The 20,495-nt window shown below is 42.9% G+C and overlaps 1 protein-coding gene across 2 annotated transcripts in view; it reads right to left on the reverse strand.

Annotated features, from left to right (window-relative positions):
* The window catches only part of LOC118374537 (G protein-activated inward rectifier potassium channel 4-like), a 25,544-nt gene continuing 5,049 nt past the window's right edge, over nt 1-20,495 (reverse strand). Inside the window, exons 3-5 of one of the 2 annotated variants that reach the window (XM_035760968.2) lie at nt 9,431-9,578; nt 8,411-9,290; nt 1-803 (exon numbers count right to left, since the gene is read on the reverse strand). In XM_035760968.2, the coding sequence (XP_035616861.2) occupies nt 442-803; nt 8,411-9,290; nt 9,431-9,520 (1,332 nt within the window). In that variant the 5' untranslated portion in view covers nt 9,521-9,578 and the 3' untranslated portion in view covers nt 1-441. Of the gene's footprint in view, nt 804-2,994; nt 4,081-8,410; nt 9,291-9,430; nt 9,579-20,495 lie in introns of those variants that run through there. The other variant, XM_052489908.1, reaches the window with a different exon arrangement.

A 20,495-nucleotide genomic window follows, 5' to 3' on the forward strand; every position in this document is an offset into this window, starting at 1 on the left:
TGGATGGGCATTTGGCCAGGCCTCCTTTAATTCATCCTCTTTCACATTAATTCTTACACACATTGCTCTAGTCTATTACAAAGTATTCAATCATTTACATACCATTATTTGAAACTTTTAAAATCATATTCACCCAGTTATTCAAGTTGTTTTAGATCAGAATATTGGCACTAAATGCTGTAATAAAAACAATGAGTCCGCGTGAAGACTTACCTTTGGTCCCTCTAATAGTAGTCAAAAACTATAGGATATCATAGTTTATGTTTGATATCAAAGCCATTTGAGACATTGAGTCACTTGCACAAGTACTTCTTGCCTATCTTCATGATGTTTTGGTTTTGAAATCTTACCTCTTGTAGCCTTGTTTCCATGTATGAACTTATTTTAAACCAGTGAGCAGCATCATCGGATGAGATGGTTTGTGTTTTCACCAATGCACACTCATTCATGCCCATCATCCATCCTGTTGGCATCTCCATTGCTTATGTTATCCCCCTCTCCATCTCCTAGTTCCTCCACCCCAACCTTTTCCTCCCCTCTGTCTTCCTCTTTCTCTGGACCTGGTGGGGGTGGCTCCAGGACTGGAGGTGGGGACTGGGGAGGTAAGGGGATGGCTTCTCCCTTCTTGGCCAGCTCGGCCAGCTCTCGGGCAGAGCAGGTGGGGGTCGGGGTAGGGTAGGTGTGGTGAAAGGATTCATAGTCCACCTCGTAGAAGCCCTCCTCTAGGGAGAGCACAGGGGTGAAGCGCTCCCCCCACATGACCTCTGAATCTAGGTAGGAGCTGCGCGCCTGGCATGTCATTCCTGGAGAGAGAAAGGGGGAGGGAGACAGACAATACTGACATGAAATAGAGGATATGAGCTTGAAACGACTGTGTGATTGGGTATAATCTTAATGGGTTTTTTTCAAAGCCCTTGTCATGGAATTATACTAAGACCTGGATCCAAGTTGCGTCGGTGTGATTTGAGGATCTAATTAAGGTTCGCTATGCTTTGTCTTACTGACTTTAAATGAGCTATACTCCTTTCATTGAGCAAACATTTTAGCAGAGTTTCCAGGGTTGTACTAAATCAACTGAGACAAGAGAGAGAAACAGGATCTCACTGGGGAAAAGGAAATAGGCTGACGAGTAGTTCTAATACAGAGATGTGCATCTTCTCTTTCAATCACACACATGTACACACAAACACACAGATGCAGAAACACACACAGATAACCACACACACACACACACACGCACACACACACACACACACACACACACACACACACACACACACACACACACACACACACACACACACACACACACACACACACACACACACACACACACACACACACACACACACACACACACCTTTCTGAATATTTATACGTGGATTGCCTATAAATAGCTTGGGAGTATTTTCATCCTCTGCTCAAGTAAACCGTGAAGAGCCACATCAATTACAGTACATATTATCCACAGGAATGAAGAAACAAACCGACAGACCATGCACAGCCAGCACCAGGGGTATATCAAGACAGACAGACCAATGTGTACACACACACACATTGTGTGTGTACAGTGGGATACCTACATACTCGTCTGCTGATGATTTTTAATATACAATCAACATACCAATTAGCCTATGTATTTTCATGAAGCATCACACCTGGCAACCATCATTACGCACACCTGCTCCCCATCGTTATGTACACCTGGACTTCATCAGTACCTTGATTAGTTCCCTTTTATTTAGCCCTCAGTAGCCTCAGTCTTCAGTCTTGGTTTTGATTCCCAGTACGCTGCTCTTGTTTTGTATATCGTCATGTTCTTCCTTATTAAACTCACCAACTGCACTTGCTTCCGGACTCCCTGCATCTATGTTGCAGAAGCTCCCATTCTTTAAGCACCTGAGAGATTAACAGCAAACCAGTAAACTCTTTCCTACTTCAGGCAAATCCCACTTCAAGGCCTGATTGGGTTTGATCCCTGAGGGAAAAGAGCTTTTAAAAATTAAATAAAGCATTATCTTTTAGTTTGTCCCTTGACTAAACTGTCAATATTGACATGGGATACTGAGGAAAAAACAGTCCTTGCTGTGCGATGGATCAAACGATCTCCCCCTGTTAAACCAAAGTCTATATATTGAGTAGAATATCAAAAACAAATCTGAAGCAATAACACGCACCCGATGGCATCCTCATGAACAAACCCAAAGGTAAATCACCCGCAGCGTGTCTTTGAGCAGTGGTTCAGTTCACTGCCACCGCCCACTCCTGGACTTATAATCCTTGCCAGTGGGAGGGATAGGGTGGGAAAGGGAATTGGGTCATTCCATGAAAAGAGTGCCTTTTGTGTCCCATTGGTATTTTAAGTAGAAATTGTGCACCAATATTTATTTTTAAAAGTCTGTTATATTAAATTAAGTACCCTTTAATATAGACCATATGGATAATTCAATAAATTAGATGACTAAAGGCTTGCTTGTCACGCCCTGACCTCAGTTATCTTTGTTTTCTTTATTATTTGCTTAGGTCAGGGTGTGACAAGGGTGGTTTGTGTAGTTTTGTATTGTCTCAGGTTTTTTTTAATGTTTATGGGGTTTTTCTAGTCTAGGTGTTTTTATGTCTATGGTTGCCTAGATTGGTTCTCAATCAGAGGCAGCTGTTTATCGTTGTCTCTGATTGGGGACCATATTTAGGTAGCCATATTCCTTGGCTAGTTTGTGGGTTGTTATTCTATGTTTAATTGCCTGTTTTCACTAGTCATATAGCTTCACGGTTCGTTTTCTTGTTTTGTTCAGTGGTCGTTCTTTTCATTAATAACCTCTTACAGCTATCCCCCTACTTTTTTCAATTTCCCCCTGAAGACATACCCAAATCTAACTGCCTGTAGCTCATGCCCAGAACCAAGGATATGCATATTCTTGGTTTCATTTGAAAGAAAAGTTCACACTGAAGTTTGTGTGAATTGAATGTAGGAGAATATAACACAATAGATCTGGTTTAGATAATACAATAAAAAAAACGTGTTTTTTCATTTTTATTGTTGTATCATCATCTTTAAAATGAACAAGACAAAACAAACATTCAGATAGCATGATGATGATGACAATTTCAGTGAAACACATAAGAGGGCAACAGTACTTGTGCAACGTTTCAGAATGATAACTTCCAAAATGATTGTGCTACATGACATTTATCATGAAGTCACCCAGGTGTCCCACACAAGTAGCCCAAATGTACCCAAGTGGCCAAATTGGTGAAGTTATACATTTTGAATGGAATAACTATATACAAAATACCAAAATGGTATTCTAACACACCCCCCCAAAAAATGGAGAAAAAACATGAAAAAATATATATACATTTACAAAATAACACTTTCAATATTTGGAAGACCCTTAGTCCTCTACACAATATTGTGCTGCTGAGGGCCTCCTGGGTGGTGCAGTGGTTAAGGGCCCTGTATTGCAGCGCCAGCTGTGCCACCAGAGACTCTGGGTTCGCGCCCAGGCTCGGCCGAGGGTCGTCCAAGTTAGGGAGGGCTTGGCCGGTAGGGATATCCTTGTCTCGTCACGCACCAGCGACTCCTGCGGCGGGCCAGACTCCTGCGCACGGTGCCAGGTGCACGGTGTTTCTTCCGACACATTGGTGCGGCTGGCTTCCGGGTTGGATGTACGCTGTGTTAAGGACGCATGACTTTCAACCTTCGTCTCTCCCGAGCCCATACGGGAGTTGTAGCGATGAGACAAGAAAGTAGCTACTAATAATTGGATACCACGAAATTGGGGAGAAAGGGTAAAGAATTCAACAACAAAAAATATATATATATTGTGCTGCTGATGCCAGGTGCCATAGCCAGGTGCCAAGTGCCAGGTGCCATAGCACTGCTGTAAAGCAGAGGGTCACCAAACATGGTGGTGCAGGTGATGGGGGACTTCATTTTGCAGAGAACACAGCGACGCCTCCATGGTATGCCCTTTTGGCCCTGAGGCACATCCATGCCTGCAGAAATACATTTGTATGCAGGAGCTGGATGAACCAGCTTCACACCTTGGCACTGGAGGCTCCCATTCGGAGTCAGTGTCACTGTGAAAAAGAATGTTCAGTTAATATAGTTTCACATATGAGCCCTGTATCAACAGGTATAATAAACAGATATATATAGAGTACAAGGAACATAGGGTTGAATATATTATAGACCTGCTAGATCTACTGTCTCATTTATATTATAATAGACCTGCTAGATCTGCTGTCCATTTTATATTATAACATTTCAGCTAGATCTACTGTCTCTATTATATTATGACTGACTGGCTAGATCTACTGTCTTTATTATATTACAACAGACCAGCTGTATCTACTGTCTCCATTTCACTTTGGCCATTGTTGTGGGCCTGCCCTCCCCTCAACAGCTTCAAATAGGCTATTTCATGTGAGGGTGGGGTGGAGCGGCAGACACACACATCTCGGCCATGCTCCCTCTAATCCACAATATGTATATATACACACACAAACATAGGCTATGGGTCATAAACATACATACAAACATACCCCCACCCACAATGTATAGCCAACGTGTACTTTACACATTTCATTACATTTTTATATATTGCTACTAAAATGTTAAAAAATCACAAATAATATTTTATATTATTAATTTCAAACAACGGCATTAGCATGAGAAGAACTTACCAGTCCAAAACGATGTCCTGTCCATTCAAAAAATATTCCTCCATTTGGGAATCGCTAAATGAATCATCCTCCAACAATCTCAATCTCACTTTCCCGATCAATTTCTTCTAAAATTGTGTATACATCTGTATATCTAGACTTAGAGTTAGCTTTCCCTGACTTAGTCGCCATACTGATTGATATATAAACAGCTGAAGATGCGCTTTACCAAAACAATGCTGTCCGTAATATGCGTGGCTCCTGACCCTCTTTAAGCCGGAGTTTACTACATGGGTTGGTCTTCCAACACATAAACATTACATATTGCCGTTTACCTCAGCTCATTGGCTATCTACCCAGCTAGATTTCAAGACGATCAGTGGTCATTGGGTTAAAATACAGTCAATCAACGAAACAGCGGTCATATCGGTGCATATTGGTGCACAATGATGTCATTACTTGTTGTCTTCAAATCGGTTTCTTTCAGTCAATACATCCCGCGAAATGACCCATCACGTTTGGTTGTGTTACAAACAAACCAGTTGATTGCAATGAAACCAAACATGACTGGAAAAGTCACGTTTAGTGTGTGTATTTACATCGAATGTGTCGTCAAAAATGGAATGAGACGGAATTCACGACACAGGCGGTTCACAAAATGTTTCGTGTTAGGCTATAAAAATTGATTTTATCAAACAAAAGACCATTCATTGTGTAACAATGAGCATTGGGATTGCAAACAGAGGAAGATCGCCAAAGGTAAACAATTAATTTTATTGCAATTTGTGATGTTGTTACGCCTGTGCTGGTTGAAATAGTTTTTTTCAGATCATCGCATTGTATTCTTTCGCAGTAAATCCTTTTTAAAAATCTGACAACGCAGTTGGATTAGCAAGATTCTGGGCTTTCGACCCATGTATTTTCATTAATGTTTAACATGACTATTTATGTAGCGATCACCGTATGTTGTTGAATTTAATCCCGCTAACGGGTTCGGTGCGCAGAGAGGTTAAACGATTTATGTACGTTTATCACGCTGCGCCTTGGTCTCCTCATTATGACGACCGTGACATTGCTAAAGTGCCAAAATCCAGCATTTTGACATGTCCCTCTGTCAACCCTGTGTCACTTCTTGGAAGATTTTAACCCACTTAATCCCAAAATGTCTCCAAGTTTCACCATCATTGTAAAGACCTAGTTAGTTATTTTGTTACTTTGACAAAGTCATTTTTGAAGATTATTATTTATTTCATGTGATTATTGATTCATTTACGTCTGATTCATTTTAAGGTCAACCCTGTTAAGTGAACTGAACTCTCGTTTTAATATGGTGAAACGAATCATTTTTAACAGAAACATTGAACATCTAATAGTCAAATCCTAATCTTTTTGGCCATTTTCTGGTGTTTTGTGGTGGAAAACTGAAAGGGTCAAACATAACACGTCAACCGTAGATAGACAGGCTAGAAATGTTTTAACAAATACTTTTTTTGGGGAAGCTTGCATTCAATTGCCACTCCCTGATGCACACAACAAGCTTCCATTCCCCCTGTCACAAGGGGATTTATGGCTGATTTAAGAAGTAATTGACAACCCTGTTATGTTAAACCCTGTTACTTTATTTGGCACTTAATAGGCACTTACTATATATATATATATATATATATATATATATATATATATATATATATATATATATATTTATCCTCTTGAAATGCGAAAACAAGTTTTCTATTAAGTTGATCATGTGCTCTTTATGTGGGTGAAATCAAACATTTATTTTGTCCAAGTTACACTTCACAAAAGGCACAAAATTGCTGGAACGACCCAATTCAATCACCATTTCGACCAGAACTCCCTCAACGTCTTCTACTCATTTAATTTCCCAGAGGCGGTGCTATTGACAGGTCTGGGATTCTCCCACAAACACACAGACGGGCTTCCGTGGAGTCCCTTCCGCTTCTCACAGCAGCCAGAAGACCCTAATAGAGGATATTAGTGTCATGAAGTTGGCCTGGGTGGGGTAGGTTTATGGCAGTCATAAATACCTCTTCCCCCCTTTTTCCTCTCTCTACCCTACTGATGTTACATTTGCAAACCCCTTGGTTAACATAGAGATTCTGGGAACATCAGAAGCTGGGGGGAAATGAACTATATTCTGGTAATCAGACCAATGGAACATATACGGTGTTACTTAACGAATATGATGTCAGTTCGGTTGTCATCTGAGACATTCTCATCAATGATAAGATGACATAAACTCTACACTGGAAAGTCTACACATCAGAGTTATCGGATTCACATAGAATTGTTGTTCAATTTAAATGTTTGAATATGAAATGATTTGTGATGGGATGAAATGTGATTTTAGCTTCTAAAATGTGAGATTTGCTCAATCAGTGGCCCGCCCCTGTGAAGGGACATGGGCTATAAAACTTTTCAAACACTCCCTCCTCTCCCTTCCTATATAAGCCATTGACGACAATATAACTTCCTGTTCCGAGGACAACGGTCCTATGTCAGAATGGTTCAGATAATAACTACAGAACAAAGCCAACATCAGCGTGAGCTTTGGTTGCGAATGGTATGAACTTTGAACTCTTATTCACTACAGAAGTGATACCTCCTAGCTGTTGAGTTAGCAACAGCAGATGCAAACGCAGGTTAGCAAAGAACAGACAGAGTATCCCGTCTATCACACAATGACGTTACTATAACGTATTCAATTGACAACCAGAGACATTCTTCAAAGGACTCGGTTGGGCAACACGGCCTTGCATCTACCACCAACCTACCGAAGCGCAGCTCAGAGTAAATATTTATTGCATTTTCCTTTTCCAAATGGGCGGTAATTTAGAATGCATAAGATACTGTATTTACGATAGCACAGCTTCGGCCTTTGTTTCTCAGTCTTCCCGCTCCTTCACTCAAACCCAGCCCCTTTTCTTTTGTGTAACAAGCTGTCATATCTGTTCCTCCCGCTAGGGACGTTTTCCTTTTTTGACGTAATTTGTAATCAAGTTATGATTTAATTATGTGTATGTGTAATTCTGTGTGATTAGTTAGGTATTTAGTAAATAAATTATTAAACACAATTTTGTATTGCTGATTCAACTTGTTAGCCAGGGTTCATACAGAAAACTAAGAATTTACAACTTTCAGATGAGACTGAATTAAGATGACGATTGATATTGACTGCTATTGATGTGAAATATTACTAGGTCTTTAAGAGTTTATTCGGAAGATAACAGTTCTATAACTATTCTTTTGTGGTGTCCGACTCTCTAGTTAATTACATTTACATGGTGATATTAATTACGGAGAAATTATTTTATAGAATAGCATGTCATATCACTTAATCCGGCATAGCCAAAGACACAACATTAGCATACAGGACAATGCTGTGGCCATTTAGGACAGTGTAATTGCAGTCCTTGTCAAGTGCATTCACAGCCAACGTTAATTGGTGATACCCTGCAAGTCTCAAGGGATTCCTGACGACTGCATCCTCTTCATCCCACCAAGTGAATGAATGCTTATAAACAATGTCACACACAAACCTGCATTAGATTCTCATATTATACGTTAAAGTACCTGTAATTATAGTGTTATTAATGTCATTTTAATAATCATTTTCTACATCATTATGATTACAATAAAAATCTCTCTAGGTAGAAGTTTGTCGGCACAGATCTAGGATCAGCTTATTCTCCCCAGGTCCGAACCTTAAATTAGATGAACCCACCTGTGGCTTCCACCATGCCCTCCAGGATGACCACTACTTCAAACTCCTCTCTCTCTAGCTGTTCCTGTGAGATCTCCCAGAAGGGACTGCCCTCGTTGAACTCGTGACAGATGATGAGTGGCGACACCAGGAAGAGCCTGTCGTCCCCCGTATCGAAGCCCACATTGATATCCGTCTGATTGAGAGGGATAAACTCCCCTTCCTTGGTCTGCTTGGAGCGGATCAGCTTTGCCCGGATGGAGGCCTCCACGATGTGTGAGTTCCTCAGGTCTCCGACCCTGAACATCAGACACAGCTTGCTGTCCCTCACAGAGATCACCGCCTTGTGTGAGAACATGAGAGTCTCGGCTCGCTTCTTTGGCTGGGAGATCTTGACGAACATGCATCCCACCATGAAGGCATTGACGATGGAGCCCAGGATGGCCTGGACTAAAAGCAGGAGAATCCCCTCTGGGCATTTATCAGTGATGACCCGGTAGCCGTAGCCGATGGTGGTCTCCGTCTCGATGGAGAAGAGAAAGGCGGAGACAAAGCCGTTGAGGTTGTTCACGCAGGGGATCCAGTCTGCATCGTCGGTGTGGTCCAGGTCTCCGCGGATGTAGGCGATGAGCCACCAGATGAGACCGAAGAACACCCAGGTGGTTGTGTAGACCAGGGTGAACACCAGCAGGTTAAAGCGCCACTTCAGGTCCACCAGGGTAGTGAAGATGTCTGTCATGTAGCGGTATTTCTCGCGCACGTTGCCGTGATGCACGTTGCACTTGCCATCCTTCTCCACGTAGCGCTGGCGCCGTTTCCTCAGGGTACGTCCTGAACGGTTGGAACCTTTACAGCCCCCACCTTGCCTGCCGCCCACCACCATGGTCCGGTCTGTGGGCACCTGTGTGTTGTTCGTGTGAGAGAAAGGAAGAAAGAAAGAAAGATAGAAAGAAAGAGAAAGAAAGAAGAGGGTGAATGACTGTGTGATTTAACAAAGTAAGTTATTGCTAAATCGATACATTCCATCAAAACTTCCATCACCTTGTTTTTGGGTGTATCCCATCTTGGTTTTGACAGCTTTTGGTCCTGTTTCTCCACATCCTGTCCAAAACGCCTTTTGAAGCAATTCATGGCCTCAAAGCTTTGGGCCACAGTCGCTGTTTCTGGCCCCAAACAGTACGCTTTCTAGCTGCAAAACATAAAAGCATATTCACATGAAAGATTATTCAAATTCCACTGTGTAGCGGACTAGCAACAAACCTGTGACATTTCATATCAAACTGAAATGAGGTGTGGTGGTTTTTTAGTAATACATCATAAAATATAGAAGAGCCAACGCAAGCTTTTATGAACAGCTCTCCATATCAACTCATTATTGCTGTTCACCTCTGTCAGCCTGGGCAGGCGAGGTTCAGAGACATGGTTCATTTCTGTCATTGATCGGCAACAGCAGACACCCTCAAGCCAAACAGAGAACACGACAGTAATTCATTATGCTCAGAACAACTTCACAGTGTTAAATCCCACCTTCCCACATACACACTGGGGCATAAACACTGGGACACACACACACACACAAACACACACATGCACCATGACCCTCTCTTTTTCACAGCTAACTACGTGAGTCCTGGCTCAATTTAGAAAGGATAAAGTGAAACCCTTTTAAGTAATCTGCCTCATTATTGTCATCCTTCCAAATCGCTCCAGTCAATCCAGATCTATCCACCACCGCGGTGTGTGACTTGCAAGATTCTAAAGATGAGATCGACTGAACTTCAGATGGATTGCAGACTACTGGAGATGTAGATTGCATGATCATCAGCCTGAGACAAATCTCAGTTAGTTGCACTGCGGCTTGCAATGTCTGCCACCAGCAAAACAAAACAACTCAGCTTCCTCATTTGTCGTTATGTAGATTCCAGAGCTGATTACTGGTATCTAAAGGCAGTATAGCAGGTGTAATGTGAGAGGGAGTGAGTTTAAGGATTACTCAGATAGTCCAATGATACTGCTCCATGACCATCTGTTCCTTTGTATTGACAGAAGTTGCTGTTGTGAGCTGCTGGGATCAAAGCTCCTAGTTCCAGTCTCCCGTGGTAAGTGTGGGGGCAGGGGAGGGGACAGGGCAGAAAGCCACACTCTCCCTCCCTCAGGAACACTCTCACAATCTCACTCACCTCATGTCAGCTTGTTGCACTTTTGTTGTTATAAAGGCCTACAAGCAGCGCTTAAGATAAACTAAGGACAAGATTGAGTGTGTCCGTGTGTATGTATGTGTATGTCTGTATACGTGTGTGTACCAGTGGAGGAAGGGGAGGACCACCTTACGCAGTGAATTAAAAATAATGAAACATTAAATATATTCACATCACCAAATACCTGATTAAAACACACTGTTTTGCAATGAAGGTTTACAGTTGTCTCAACAACACCCTTTAGGCTATTACTATGGTGTAGCCAGAGGACAGCTATTCCCCGTCCTCCTCTGGCGACATTGATTTCAATACAAAACCTAGGAAGCTCTTAGGCCTTACCCCTTCCATAGACCTACATTGTAATTATGACCACTTCCGGAGGACATCCTCCAGCCAATCAAAGCTTTTGCCATATGAACAAACACGTTGTCCATCAAATCATAGGATTAGGATCAGAGAACGAACCTAGTGTGTTGTATTGCGGTTGTGCCATAGAAGCTTGGTGAGTTGGTGACTTATTGGATAGAGATTGACAGTGAAGAGTGATAGCTGAACATTTTTAAGGATATTATTCAAATCAAATTCGTTTTTTTAAACTATAGGAGACGGGGGTAGATTATATATTGTTTTCTTGGTTTTAGAACTTTATTTTTGGGTGGAGTTAGTGCAATTTATTTAAATTTGCCTTGCTAACTAGTAGAAAGTACTAACATCACTCACGAGTAGCGCAGCGGTCTAAGGTACTGTATCTCAGAGGCATGCTAGAGGCGTCACTACAGACCCTGGTTCGATCCTGGGCTGTATCACAACTGGCCGTGATTGGGAGTCATATGGGGCGGCGCACAAATGGCCCAGCATCGTCCTGGTTAGGGTTTAGCCGGTGTAGGCCGTAATTGTAAATAAGAATTTGTTCTTAACTGACTTGCCTAGTTAAATAAAGCTTAAATAAAAAAAATGACAAAATAAGCATTAGCTAGCTACCATATATGTATTTATAGCCCATTTGTTTGTCAGGAGAAAATGTGAATGTGATCAAATTTGGTTTATATTCAAACTTGGGCTGGCTATGCTGCCTATACCTTTTCAATCCAAAATGATTAACTGGAATGTATCAATCAACATAAGAGTGATGACATAGACTGAGTTAATTTTTTTATGAGGCCTACAGTTGCAAATATGCATAAAGCAAGCTCCGCCCCGTGAGATATATTGTCTATCAGTTGTTGGCTCTGTGTCTGGGTAGAGGAAATCCCCCTGTTAGTCTAGTCTAAATATAATTAATATGAACATGTACAAGGTTGCTGCAGTTTGACAGGGTTTTCTTCAGGAGATTTTTATAACTATGTGATCTGATATGAAAACATGGTCCCGTCATAGCCCATATAAAACCTTTTTACAATAGTCCAGTAGCCCAGCCTGTTCTCATAGACTAGATGTAATCACTGTCAAAAGAAAAACTCCAGGCCCCAGGGAGAACAATTTTTCCCACGGCTTTATCGGGGCTTTATTCAGGAACGTTTCTTGGGCTACTTTAATGTGTCAAGTAGGCGAGATTCGCAGTCTGTGTTTGACTTTGTGAATTCTGAGATGTCTAAGTTAACTTCATGGACAAACTTGTTGCCCAAACCTGTGATGCCGCAGCTGTAATGGAATGTCCCCTCCTGTTCCCTGATTAAGAGGTGATGACAACTCCACTACCATTGCCAATGCTCTCCTGACATGAACTGAAGCCATGTCTCATGTGCCCACTCATCCACTGGCACGTTGAATGTTTCCTCTCCAAGGACTGTGAGTAGCAATGTCAATTTTCTCTCATTATTACTGTATGTAGATTCAATCACATACAAAAACCCAATCACATTATTAAACATCAATGATTTTACTCCTTGCTTGGACTAACTCATTCTTAGCTCTTTAGTCTGTGTAGTGTATTGTGTTGTTGTTTTTTGTCAAATCCTGTCATGCCCTCAGTGGAAGAGCTCCTCTCCAACACCATCCATCCATTATGAGCCTGTCCTGCACTGAAGGCTATGAACACCTCAACCCCTGTCCTGCACTGAAGGCTATGAACACCTCAACCCCTGTCCTGCACTGAAGGCTATGAACACCTCAACCCCTGTCCTGCACTGAAGGCTATGAACACCTCAACCCCTGTCCTGCACTGAAGGCTATGAACACCTCAACCCCTGTCCTGCACTGAAGGCTATGAACACCTCAACCCCTGTCCTGCACTGAAGGCTATGAACACCTCAACCCCTGTCCTGCACTGAAGGCTATGAACACCTCAACCCCTGTCCTGCACTGAAGGCTATGAACACCTCAACCCCTGTCCTGCACTGAAGGCTATGAACACCTCAACCCCTGTCCGGCACTGAAGACAAGCCTCTGATCAACTCATGCCTCATACCCTCATTCAATCGCTGCTGTGATCCCTTTCCAACAGAGTGGAAGTAGCCCTCTCATTCCCACCCTTCTCAACTGTTCTCTCTCAGCTCAGCAGTGTCATATCTTAAAACATGTTTACAGGGCACACAGCCAACACTTTAAATAAATAGATGTTAATTATAGAGTAGGGTGGCAAAGTAATGGTCGCGGGGCACATTGAAAGTGAAACGCTCAAGTCATCTTTCTTTTGAGCCAGACCGCCCCCGTTCTATAAACTGCCACCCAGCATTTACAGTGGGGCAAAAAGTATTTAGTCAGCCACCAATTGTGCAAGTTCTCCCACTTAAAAAGATGAGAGAGGCCTGTAATTTTCATCATAGGTACACTTCAACTATGACAGACAAAATTTGAAAAAAAATCCAGAAAATCACATTGTAGGATTTTTAATGAATTTATTTGCAAATTATGGTGTCAAATAAGTATTTGGTCACCTACAAACAAGCAAGATTTCTGGCTCTTACAGACCTTACAGCTGAGAGAGAACAGTTGAGAAGGGTGGGAATGAGAGGGCTACTTCCACTCTTTAAGAGGCTCCTCTGTCCTCCACTCGTTACCTGTATTAATGGCATCTGTTTGAACTTGTTATCAGTATAAAAGACACCTGTCCACAACCTCAAACAGTCACACTCCAAACTCCACTATGGCCAAGACCAAAGAGCTGTCAAAGGACACCAGAAACAAAATTGTAGACCTGCACCAGGCTGGGAAGACTGAATCTGCAATAGGTAAGCAGCTTGGTTTGAAGAAATCAACTGTGGGAGCAATTATTAGGAAATGGAAGACATACAAGACCATTGATAATCTCCCTCGATCTGGGGCTCCATGGAAGATCTCACCCCGTGGGGTCAAAATGATCACATGAACGATGAGCAAAAATCCCAGAACCACACGGGGGGACCTAGTGAATGACCTGCAGAGAGCTGGGACCAAAGTAACAAAGCCTACCATCAGCAAGGGCATTGAAGATGAATCGTGGCTGGGTCTTTCAGCATGACAATGATCCCAAACACACCGCCCGGGCAACGAAGGAGTGGCTTCGTAAGAAGCATTTCAAGGTCCTGGAGTGGCCTAGCCAGTCTCCAGATCTCAACCCCATAGAAAATCTTTGGAGGGAGTTGAAAGTCCGTGTTGCCCAGCAACAGCCCCAAAACATCACTGCTCTAGAGGAGATCTGCATGGAGGAATGGGCCAAAATACCATTAACAGTGTGTGAAAACCTTGTGAAGACTTTGACCTCTGTCATTGCCAACAAAGGGTATATAACAAAGTATTGAGATAAACTTTTGTTATTGACCAAATACTTATTTTCCACCATCATTTGCAAATAAATTCATTAAAAATCCTACAATGTGATTTTCTGGATTTTTTTTCTCATTTTGTCTGTTATAGTTGAAGTGTAACTTGCACAATTGGTGGCTGACTAAATACTTTTTTGCCCCACTGTATAATGGACAAATAATTAATCATTACCAACACCACCTACTCTCAGCATATTTCTCTAATGACCCCTACCTAACAGCAGATTTTCATTAAGTCCCTGGTTTTAGATGTTGAGATGAAAACATTCTCTGCCACACACACACACACCTGATTAAACTTCTTTGAAGTCATACGCTTAAAACGATCAGCCTCCATTCCCCATGCTCTGTCCAGTGGTAAAACACTGGCAGTGGGTGTGATGAGGAGTTGCCTGTTAGTCAGCAGCAAATGTGTGAAAGCTGAAAGCCATATTAATAATGCAGGTCTCTGTTGGGTACGTGGGGGGAGGACAGGCAGAGACAGACGGAACACGCTGGGAGGCCACAAATCAGCCACTGATCCATCTAGAGGTGGGCCCGCCTGACGAGAGAAGATTAAAGAGACAAGGGGACAGACAACATGCTGCATACATGTATGACTGGGAGGAGAAACATTAGCCAAGGACTGGCAGGGGACGGAGAGCAAGGGAATGAGGGAGGGGGACAAGTAAACAAACAGGGGGAAGGAAGTAGATAAAGAGATATAGGAAAGGGAAAAGAGAAAAACAAATGAGGAGTGAAAATGAGAAGGAAAAAGAGGGACAGAGTAAGGTGTAGCGTTGGACAGGGCAAAAGGCAAGGGTGACAGAGTAGATTGGCGAGCAGATCGGTCAAGTAGAGGGTTTCAAGGAGGGAGATAATGAGAGAGACAGTAAAGAATGGTTTAATAGGGACAGAAAGAGAGAGATGGAGAGAAGGGGTTCATGGTTAGAAAGGAAATGACAGGTGTGGTTGGAAAGAGGAGAGGCTAGAGGGAAGATGGTGACTGGTGGAGAGGCTGGAATGTGTTAGGTGAATCGGTGAGTGTTAGGTCTAGTGTTGACACCAGTACCACTACTGACAGTAGCAGTAGCAGTAGCAGTGGCCATGTCTGTGTGTGTTTTCACAGGCTTCTCTCCAAGTTTTCCTTCTGACCACAGCAGCTTCCCCAGAGGCTCAGTCAACCAACATGGCTTCATCCTAAAGACAGGACTGACCCCAGTGCAGAGCAGCCAGGCAACATCTGCTTCCTCAGCACAGCTCCACTGGCACAGCATGTTACAGCACTAATGCCACCCAGAATAAAGAATAGTTCTGTCAGGGATAAGGCATGGAGGCAGCCTGTTGGTATGACATGTCATGTCAGCAGTATGAGAAAAAGATGAGGTCTCATTTTCTGTGTCGCCTTTGTGAGAATCTTGTCGTGAGCAGATTCTCTACTTTTTTCTTCTTATTTTCTCACTCCATGTATCACTCTCCCCTGCTCCTCCGTCTCTTTCCCTAGTCACTTTTCTCATTTCATCTGGGTTCCCATTTTGGCTCAGGATGATGAGGGTATAATGGCTTCATTGAAGTGTAATTCTTTATAATGAAATGACCTGTCCAGTACAAACTGAGAGCCACAGGTAGACAGTGAGACAGACAGACTTGCCAGGACAGAGAGAGGATATTTGAGCTCACTCCCGTCAGCCATTAAATTACATATCCAAAGAGAACAGAGGTTGGGAGAGAGAATGGGTAGACGGGAATTAAAGAATACTGCAAGAAAGTAGAAGTGAAAAGAATGAGAATGGAGTGGAGGTAAAAGGAAGTGGGTGAGGCTGAAACGAGAGCCAGGCAGACTCACTGCATTCCCACTTCACACTGTAGTCTACACACCATCTTTAAAGGCTTTGTACCACACTTAAACACTCTGCCCTTGAGAGAACTTCCTCTTAGGAGGGCAGAAAATGAGTTGTAACTACTATTTTTTAGTTTCATTAGATATGAGCATAATCATTTACATGGCTAGATATGATCTTGAATGTCTAATGCAACCGTGGTTATCTTAATATCAAATCATTTGAAATTAAGTTCCTTACTGTAATTGTTTCCAATTAAAATTGCCAAAAATAAACAAAATAGCCTCTTAGCGAAGAGCAATTTCCCAAGCAAAAATGTTACTAAGACTGGTCTGTGTGGAAAGGGAAAAACTGTGAAAACTAGCTCTTATTGGTAGAGAGGTTTTGAAATCTCTTTCTTATTGGTCTCCTTTTCACCTCATTTAACACCTGATTTACTTAACAAGAGGCACATCTCAATAGGTGGCCCAGGTAAGTCATTACACAGCCCAAGTGGGGGGGGCTTTCCGCTTTTTTTTCTATTGCTCCTCTATTGTTCCTCAAGCAAGAGGAAAGACCAATGACATCACAGATTCCCATTAGACCAACTCCTTGAATGCCCTGCAGTTCATTCTAAAAACACTATATTGCTTCTAACATTTTTTTTTACCCCTTAGTGTATATACTTTACAGTATTTAGACTTTTCAACAGTTAAAGTTAGCTGAAGGACGTGTTTAACTCATTTAAAATCAAATCCAATTTTATTTGTCACATGCTCCGAACACAACAGGTGAAATGCTTACTTTACAAGCCCTTAACCAACAACGCAGTTTAAAAAAAAATGTAGTTAAGAAAATATTTAATAAATAAACTAAAGTTTTTTTTTTTTTTTAAATAAATAACAATAATGAGGCTATATACAGGGGTTACCGGTGCCATGTCAATGTGCGGGGGCACAGGTTAGTCAAGGAAATTGTACATATAGGTAGGGGTAAAGTGATAATAGACATAAAGTAGCAGTAGTATAAAATGAAAATAGTCCAGGTGGCCATTTTATTAACTTTTCAGCAGTCTTATGGCTTGGGAGCTGTTATGAGCCTTTTGGACCTAGACTTGACCCTTCAGTACCGCTTGCCATACTTTTTAAAAATGTAACCTTTATTTAACTAGGCAAGACAGTTAAGAACAAATTCTTATTTACAATGTCGGCCTACTCCGGCCGCACCCAGACGACGCCGGGCCAATTGTGCGCTGCCCTATGGGACTCCCAATCACGGTCAGATGTGATGCAGCCTGGATTCAAACCAGGGGCTGCAGTTACACCTCTTGCACTGAGATGCAGTACCTTAGACTGCTGCGCCACTCTATGACTTGGGTGACTGCAGTCTTTGACAATATTTTGGGCCATCCTCTGACACCACATAGTATATAGGTCCTGGATGGCAGGAAGTTTGGCCCCAGTGATGTACTGGGTTGTACGCACTACCCTCTGTAGCGCCTTATGGTTGGATGCCGAGCAGTTGCCATACAAGGCGGTGATGCAACCAGTGCTCTCAATGGTGCAGCTGTAGAACGTTTTGTGGATCTGGGGAACAGACTCCTGAGGGGGAAAAGTTGTTGTCGTGCCCTCTCCACTACTTTTTTTGGTGTGTTTGGACCATGATAGTTTGTTGGTGATGTGGACACCAAGGACCTTGAAACTCTTGACCCGCTCCCCTACAGAACCGTCGATGTGAATGGGGGCGTGCTCGGCCCTCCTTTTCCTGTGGTCCACAATCATCTCCTTTGTCTTGCTCATGTTGAGGGAGAGGTTGTTGTCCTTGCACCACACTGCCAGGTCTCTGACCTCCTCCCTATAGACTGTCTCATCGTTGTCGGTGATCAGGCCTACCACCAATGTGTCGTCAGCAAACTTATTGATGGTGTTGGAGTTGTGCTTGGCCATACAGTCGTAGGTGAACAGGGTGTAGAGGAGGAGATTAAGCAGGGGATCAGCGTGGCAGATGTGTTGTTGCCTACCCTTACCATCTGGGGGCGGCACGTCAGGAAGTCCAGGATCCAGTTTCAGAGGGAGGTGTTTAGTACCAGAGTCCTTAGCTTAGTGATGAGGTTTATAGGCACTATGGTATTGAACGCTGAGCTATAGTCAATGAACAGCATTCTCACATAGGTGATCCTTTTGTCCAGGTGGGAAAGGGCAGTATGGAGTGCAATTGAGATTTCCTCATCTGTGGATCTGTTGGGTTGGTTTGCGAAGTGGGTCTAGGGTTTCCGGGATGGTGGTGTTGATGTGAGCCATGACCAGCCATGACTAGCCCTTCATGGCTATAGACGTGAGTACTACGGGGTGGAAGTCATTTAGGTAGGTTACCTTCGCTTTTTTGGGCACAGGGACTACCGTGGTCTACCTGAAACATGTAGGTAGGTATTACAGACTCGGTCAGTGAGAGGTTGACTTGCCAGTTGGTCCGTGCATGCTCTGATTACACATCCTGGTAATCCTTCTGGCTCTTTGGCCTTGTGAATGTTAAGCTGTTTAAAGGTCTTGCTCACATCAGCTATGGAGAGCTTGATCACAAAGTCATCTGGAACAGCTGGTGCTCTCATGGATGCTTCAGTGTTGCTTTCCTCAAAGCTAGCGTAAAAGGAATTTAACCCGTCTGGTAGGCTCGCGTCACAGTCAGTTCGCGGCTGGGTTTCCCTTTGTAGTCCTGCCACATCTTACGAGCCTCAGAGCCGGTGTAATAGGATTCAATCTTAGTCCTGTATTGATGCTTAGCCTGTTTGATGGTTCGTCTGAGGCCATATCGAGATTTCTTATAAGTGTTCTGATTAGTGTCCCGCTCCTTGAAAGCGTCAGCTTTAGCCTTTAGCTTGGTGAGGATGTTGGTGTTCAACCTTCCCAAGTTCTCTCACGTCACCCCGCTCCTCCGCTCCCTTGGACTATAACTCTGAGACACAAGAGCCCCGCCCCCCACATCTTATTCCCCTGGCCCCTCATCTACACAACATAGATACTGGCGGTACGGTGTGTATGCTCTAGTGAAGTTCATAGCAGCCACGGAGGTTAGACAAGACCATAAGCTCCGATTCCCATAACTGAGAGAATCCAGGTTTCGCCTGAGTTAAGGATGGGTAGCAAATCAGTCATCAGTTTGAGAGGAGCGCTCCGGGAAGTTTGGGGTTTATACAGTTGAAGTTGGAAGTTTACATACACTTAGCTTGGAGACATTAAAACTCATTTTTCAACCACTCCACAAATTTCTTGTTAACAAACTATAGTTTTAGGAAGTCGGTTAGGACATCTACTTTGTGCATGACACAAGTAATTTTTCCAACAGTTGTTTACAGACAGATTATTTCACTTATGTTCACTTACTGTATCACAATTCCAGTGGGTCAGAAGTTTACATACACTAAATTGACTGTGCCTTTTAACAGCTTGGAAAATTCCAGAAAATGATGTCATGGCTTTAGAAGCTTTTGATAGGCTAATTGACATAATTTGAGTCAATTGGAGGTGTACCTGTAGATGTATTTCAAGGCCTACCTTCAAACTCAGTGCCTCCTTGCTTGACATCATAGGAAAATCCAAATAAATCATCTAAGACCTCAGAAAACAAATTGTAGACCTCCACAAGTCTGGTTCATCCTTGGGAGCAATTTCCAAACGCCTGAAGGTACCACGTTCATCTGTACAAACAATAGTACGCAAGTATAAACACCATGGGACCATGCAGCCGTCATACCGCTCAGGAAGGTGACGCGTTCTGTCTCCTAGAGATGAACGTACTTTGGTGCGAAAAGTGCAAATCAATCCCAGAACAACAGCAAAGGAATTTGTGAAGATTCTGGAGGAAACAGGTACCAAAGTATCTATATCCAAAGTAAACAAGTCCTATATAGACATAACCTGAAATGCCACTCAGCAAGGAAGAAGCCACTGCTCCAAAACCTCCATAAAAAAAAGCCAGACTACGGGTTGCAACTGCACATGGGGACAAAGATCTTACTTTTTGGAGTAATGTCCTGGCCATAATGACCATCGATATTTTCGGAGGAAAAAGGGGGGGGGGCTTGCAAGCCGAAGCACACCATCCCAACCATGAAGCACGGGGGTGGCAGCATCATGTTGTGGGGTGCTTTGCTGCAGGAGTGACTGGTGCTCTTCATAAAATAGATGGCATCATGAGGGAGGAAAATTATATGGATATATTGAAGCAACATCTCAAGACATCGGTCGGGAAGTTAAAGCTTGGTTGCAAATGGGTCTTCCAAATGGACAATGACCCCAAGCATACTTCCAAAGTTGTGGCAAAATGGCTTTAAGGACAACAAAGTCAAGGTATTGGAGTGGCCATCACA

Source organism: Oncorhynchus keta, chromosome 31 (assembly GCF_023373465.1).
Source record: "Oncorhynchus keta strain PuntledgeMale-10-30-2019 chromosome 31, Oket_V2, whole genome shotgun sequence".
NCBI classification, from domain to species: Eukaryota; Metazoa; Chordata; class Actinopteri; order Salmoniformes; family Salmonidae; genus Oncorhynchus; species Oncorhynchus keta.